The 6,345-nt window shown below is 51.7% G+C and overlaps 1 protein-coding gene across 1 annotated transcript in view; it reads left to right on the top strand.

Moving 5' to 3' along the window:
• Positions 1 to 721: 721 nt before the first annotated feature.
• SCAMP2 (secretory carrier membrane protein 2) overlaps positions 722 to 6,345 on the top strand; it is a gene marked incomplete at its 5' end in the record, with an annotated part of 7,759 nt that continues 2,135 nt past the window's right edge. Inside the window, 6 exon segments of the mRNA XM_010015374.1 lie at positions 722 to 834; positions 1,490 to 1,579; positions 2,846 to 2,963; positions 3,413 to 3,541; positions 4,250 to 4,409; positions 4,667 to 4,762. Coding sequence (XP_010013676.1) covers positions 722 to 834; positions 1,490 to 1,579; positions 2,846 to 2,963; positions 3,413 to 3,541; positions 4,250 to 4,409; positions 4,667 to 4,762 — 706 coding nt within the window.

A 6,345-nucleotide genomic window follows, 5' to 3' on the forward strand; every position in this document is an offset into this window, starting at 1 on the left:
GACAGAAGCACTCAGAGGTCAAACTCTGGCTGTCAAAGAGGGACCTCTGTATGGAAAGGAGCGTGTACAGAAGAGAAGGTGAAATCAGCTCAGTGCATTGCAGGTGAGGGAAGAAAGGTGCTCTTCCAGCAAAGGAGCAGAGAACCTATTTTAAACTAGCAGGTGATTTGATGGAGATGAGTGGGACGTGAACACAGCTGTTAGGTAGCAGCGTTAAACCCCCCCAAAGTAATGGGGGTCACACCTCCAGTTCCATTTCCCTGGGTGCTTCACCGTTTTGGAGCAGCCATTCCAAGTGCCCTGGGTGGCAGCCAGGCCCACTGTACCTGGATGCTCATTTTGGGAGCCTCTCCTCTGCTTGGTGGGTCCTCACTCGCTTTGTGGCACCAGGGAGGTTTAGGAGGTGTCCAGCAACATTCTGACCGTGGATGAATGAATCCATTTCCCATTTCAAGGCCCTGGAAATGAGGAATAACTCGCTGTGGGTAGGTGTTGGTCATCTGCAGCAAGGGCTTCTGTGCCGCCAGTGTGTTGGAGTCCTTCAGAAGTACCCCTTGGCTGCACAGGAGGTTGCTTCTGCCTGCAGATCCTTGCTGATAGTCACCTCCTGGGTTAGTTCAACTCCTTGCCAGCCCCATCTGGTTCCCAGCTTATAAGTGGGATGGTGGGCTGGCAGCAAGGACAATGGATAATGTCTAAGCTAATGATGAGCTTTGCTCAGTGCTGTTTTCTCTTTGCTTTCTCCACTTACAGGACCCCTCGGTGACCCAGCTCACAAACACCAGCCAAAGTGGCTTGGATGAATTCAACCCCTTTTCTGAGAGCTCCCAGCTGGTACGTGCCTCATGTCTCTGCACTTGGGTGTCTTGGTGGTGGTTATAGTGGTATAGAAGGTCCCTTGGTAGGCAGAGCTTCAAAACAGTGAGGCATTCCCAGGAGATCTCCCCGTGGACAGTGTAGCTCGTTGTGTGCATGGCGAGCTGTGAGCAGCTGCTCCTGCACTGGAGCACTAACAGGCTCCCAGCTGGAGCTCTCCCCTCACACGGAACAGCTTCTCACACTAGCTGCTGGCTCACAGTGAAGCTACATGAAGTGTGAAGGGGAAGATGCTTTGTGGCAGGAGGCATCAATATTTATCAGGTCTCTGGGCTGGGAGCTGAGCTGCTGCAGTGATACCACTGATGGGTTGCTGCAAGAGCTTCATGCTTATCTCCTGGCTGCTGCTGTGTGTGGGGTGGGAGAAGGAGAACAGGACAGCAGGGTGAAGTGATATTGGAGGTTGAAAGAACTGATCACAGTCCCTTTTTGCTTCTCCTTTGCCTAATGTCCATAACCCTCAGGTGCTGCTCACCCAGTGCATTAAGGAACTAACAAGCTTTGGAAAAAGCAGAGTTGCTTTGTGGTTTAGTAGTGCTACAACTCACAGTATCCATTGCTAAATGAAGCAATCTGTAATGGTTTTGCCTTGTTGTCTGTGATCTACCCTCAGACAAATGCAGCCCGGACGACACCGGCCACACAGCCCTCGGGCCACTCGCAGCCTGCGGTTCTGCAGACATCCGTGGAGCCCACTCCCCAGGTACAGCAACATGGGCTGGGCATGGGAGGGAGCAGACCTGGGCCTCTGGGGCACGTGGGAATAGGAGGGGAACAGGATTCCCTGGGATTGGGGTTGGGAAGCTGCAGGTCATCACTTCATCATTCTATTCATCAGGGCCTGGAGGGACAGGACAAGGGGAATGGCTTTAACCTGCCAGAGGGGAGATTGAGTTGAGCTCTGCTGAGGCAGAAGCTCTTCCCTGTGAGGGTGCTGAGGCGCTGGCACAGGGTGCCCAGAGAAGCTGTGGCTGCCCCATCCCTGGCAGTGTTCAAGGCCAGGTTGGACACAGGGGCTTGGAGCAACCTGCTCAAGTGGAAGGTGTCCCTGCCTGTGGCAGGGGGTTGGAACTGGATGAGCTTTAACGTCCCTTCAACACAAACCAGTCTGGGATTCTGTGATTTCTTAAAATCACATTTGTTCCCATCTTTGAAGTGGATCCCTATAGGGAACACACAGAGTTCTTTTTATGCCTTTTCCCCTGTGCCTCTGATATCAGAGCTCGCTTTGCCTTGTAGCCTGTTTGCTCTGGCTTCCCTCTGCTGACACAGGAATGTGTCCTGCTGATGCTTTTAGTTCTGGTTCCTTAGTTTTGGTCAGACACACTCAATTCCAGGCATGTAAATGCAGTCCAGCTCTACATTGCTGCCACTGCTTAGGCTGTCTGTCAAGTACCCGACTGCCAGGACCACCTCATCCAAGGAGCAGAGAGGAGGAGGAGGAGGGATCAGTTCTCAATAACAAAAGGGGATAAGAGATGCTGAAAGGTGCTGCAGACAGCTCCTGCCTTTCCTTTGGACCTCCTCTCCTATCTGGGAAGAAATTGTCCTGGTAAACTCCAGAGTCCTGCTTGCTGCTGTGTTGTAAGGAGCTTAGAGCAATGAGGTGAGCTGGGAGGGAGGAGAAGCTGCAAGAAGAGCATAGCTTTGCTGAAAGGGAAGGGCATAGAGGATGGACAAATGAATGGAAAGCCTCCTGAGGGCTCTTCCAGCCCTGTTTTCCCATGGGATAAGAGAGGAACGTCTGGATGGAGTTCTGCATTGAGCTTGATTTCATCCTGCAGCTAAGGCAGAAAGACTCAGGATGTTTCAAATCAGCAATGGGTGTTCAGCTTTCAGCTTCCCCTCAACCCTTGTTATTGGATTGCCTTTGTTCCATCCCAGTTCGGAATGGCATCTGGTGTGTTTGCTGGTGCTATTCCTGCTGCCTTGGCTGGGAAGGACTTACCTTTCTCTCCCCCTGTTTTAGGCTGTGGCTGCGGCCGCACAGGCTGGGCTCCTCCAGCAGCAGGCAGAGTTAGAGAGGAAGGCAGCTGAGCTGGAGAAGAAGGAAAGGGAATTACAGAGTCACGCAGCCAGCATTGATCGTGAGTACAGCTTCCTGCAATACCCCATCCAGTGGGATGCCAGGGAAGCCTGGGACACTTGGCTTGGCAGGATCTGATGAAGGCTCAGCCTGTCCATGTGTCTCGAGCTGGGACAATCCTCTTGGCATTGTACCTGTCATCCCATAACGTACAAGATGGGAACTGAGCTCAACGATGAGGTGCTGGAGACCAGCTCTGGTGGGTCTCTGCCCTCCAGCATGGTCTCAGCACCTGCGTTTGGCCACGTTAAGCTCTTCCAACACTGGTTTTGTGTCATGGCTGAGGTGGTGTGTGATGCTGCCATGTTAAAGCTTTTCACTGAGAGCAAGAAAGCTTTTTTCCCCCACTCTTGAGGCTCTTTTAACCACAGCAAAACTGTATTTCCCCCTAATCTTGTTTTTAAATGGCTGAAGAGCAAGTGAAGAACTACTCCTTTCTCCTTCCCACAGCGAGGCAGAACAACTGGCCACCTCTTCCCAAGAAGTGTCCCATCAAGCCGTGCTTTTACCAGGATTTTTCTGCAGACATCCCAGCTGACTACCAGCGGATATGCAAGATGCTCTATTACTTGTGGATGTGTAAGTAATAGCTTGAGCTGCAAGAAAACTTCTTCCTAAGAAGGTTCTGTGTCAAATGCTGAGCTTTACCCTACAGTCACTTCTGCAGGTGTTGTCTGCAAGGGTGACATAATATCTCCCTTGTTTAGGAAGGACAGAGCAGGTCAGAGCTTGGGTCCAAAACAGTCTCAACCTTATTTGTCACTTCTGATGCCCTGAAAAAGATTTAAGATGGAGTTGTAAGCAGCAGGATCAGATGAGGCTCAGCTTAAGCTCTGCTTTCTTTCAGAGGAGGCAAGGCATCAAGGGACTCTTCATCAGGGACTGGAGCAATAGGACAAGGGGTGAAGGTTTCAAACTGAAATAGAGGAGATTCAGGTTAGATCTAAGGCAGAAGCTCTTCCCTGTGAGGGTGCTGAGGCGCTGGCACAGGGTATCCAGAGGAGCTGTGGCTGCCCCATCCCTGGCAGTGTTCAAGGGCAGGTTGGACACAGGGGCTTGGAGCAACCTGCTCTGGTGGAAGGTGTCCCTGCCCATGGCAGGGGTTGGAACTAGGTGACCTTTAAGGTCCCTTCAACCCAAACCATTCCATGATTCTATAAATAAGAGGTCCTGAAGCATCCTCATGTTTTGCAGAGCTCCATGTGTTCCGTGAGGGATTTTGGATGCTTCAGAGTTTTCCAGGAACTTACTGATGCTTGTTTTCTCTCTCTTTCCCATCCTGAACAGTGCATTCGATAACCCTGCTCCTCAACCTGCTCGCTTGCCTGGCGTGGTTCACAGTGCAGACGGAGAGAGGAGTAGACTTCGGTCTCTCCATCCTGTGGTTTATTTTATTCACCCCTTGTGCCTTTCTCTGTTGGTACCGACCGATTTACAAGGCTTTCAGGCAAGTTCTGTTTTCTTCTGGAACAGGGAGAAAGCTTTTAGTGGGAGGAACTTTGGGTTTATCTGCTCCCATCATGTGTTGCCTGCAGGATTCTTCCAGCTCTTTGCTTCATTAAATAGATCAAACCCACTTGTTCCTAAACATACCAGAAGTATCTATAAAGGAGTTCACTGAAGATGTTCACCCTGCTTATGGCAAAGGGGGTCTGTGCAGGGCTCGTGTCCCTGGGTTTCACTCCTGCTCCATCTCTCCTGCAGGTCTGACAGCTCCTTCAGCTTCTTCGTCTTCTTTTTCATCTTCTTCTGCCAAATAGCAATCTACGTCATCCAGGCTGTCGAAAACAGGTGAGCTTGGCTTTACACCCACTGCGTGACAGCCCTGCCTGGCTGCTTTTTCTCACCAAGGCTGTGACTGGCAGAGCTGTGGGGTCCGTTTCTGACAGCTGCCTGTTCCTTCTCCCATGGTTTTCCACTCTCGTCCTGGCAGATCCCAGCTGGGCTCTTCCCATCCTAGCCCCAGCAAAGGCACATGGCTTGCCTGTCGCTGCTGCATTCCCCCTCACTTAATACATCTAGTACTTATTCCCTCGTGATGCTGAGCCTCTGGTGTCGACCATGTCTGTGTTAAAGTGGAGCCTTCCCCAAAAGAGGCTGTAGCATGGGGTGAGGGATCCCTCATCCAGGGTCTGGGTACAGCTTCACTCCATACTCCTGCCACCAGCCTAATCATGGAATCAACCAGGTTGGAAAAGACCTTTAAGCTCATCAAGTCCAACCTTTACCTCAGCACTGCCAAGGCCACCACTAACCCATGGCACTAAATGGTGACACTTAATCACTGATGCTGACCCCAAACTGTTCCTGGATTTCTCTTGAGCATGTTGATGGTGGGTTGTGCTTCAAGCAACACACGGAGCGGGTTTTGCCCTCGCCCTTTCTTGATGGCACTGTGCAGAAGGCTGAGGCTGGGCTCCTGCAGTGCCCCTGCAGTTAGAGCACAGCCTTTCTTTTCGCCTTGCTGCTCAGATTCCAGCCTCACTGAACACCACAAAGGTCAGCAGCCAGTGGCACTTCTCCTGAGGGGGAGCCTTCAGGAGCTGAGCACAGGGAATCTCTCTCTATTTTAGCCCACTGCCTGCAGAACAGCTCATGGGCAAAGCCGTCCTTGTGCTCCCTCCCCTGCTCCTCGTGCTGCCGTAGTGGTGGGGACTGGGAGGGGGCTCTTCCCTTTCAGTGTGATGTGGGGAGCGTGCCTCAAGCCTGCTGCTGCCTCTCCCTCAGCCAGGCAGCACATTTATTTTTGGCTGTAGCTCGTGGTGTGCCTCTCCTTGTAACGAGGATGGAGTTGTGCAGCACATCTCGTGGGACGCTTTGGCTCACTTGATTCCCCCTCTTCTCGTGGCACACGGCTTGCTTGCTTTAGCAGTTGGAGAGATTCCTTTCTCCAACACCCAGGAGGGTATTTTTGACCAAAGCCAAGCACTGATAAATCCAAGCATCCCCCCTGCCCCTTCCACAAGTGCCAGGTTCCTCCTATCTGTAGTTCTAACTTCATCCCTTCCTTCCTCATCCTCTCCCTCCCCCTCCTAACACTTATATCCCTGGCCATGCAGAGCTGTCATGGGGATATGTAGGTCTGGGCTCCAGATCTTCCAATTTAGATGTCCCAGCCTATCTTCACACGTCTTAGCTGAATTTTGACAAGGTGCTTGTGGAAGTGATTTGATTTACAACAGCACCAAGGGTATTGATTTTGCAGCTTAAGGGGGTGCAGCAGAGGCCAGGGCTGTAACGCAGGTGGCGTGAGAATGACTCTCTTGTGTGGAGGTGGATTGCTTCCAAAAAGCGATAATGGAAACTGTCCCCAAGATCCTAGAATCCCAGACTGGTTTGTGTTGAAGGGACCTTAAAGCTCATCCAGTCCCAACCCCCTGCCA

This window comes from Nestor notabilis, unplaced genomic scaffold (genome assembly GCF_000696875.1).
Source record: "Nestor notabilis isolate BGI_N333 unplaced genomic scaffold, ASM69687v1 scaffold8300, whole genome shotgun sequence".
In the NCBI taxonomy this organism is placed as follows: domain Eukaryota; kingdom Metazoa; phylum Chordata; class Aves; order Psittaciformes; family Psittacidae; genus Nestor; species Nestor notabilis.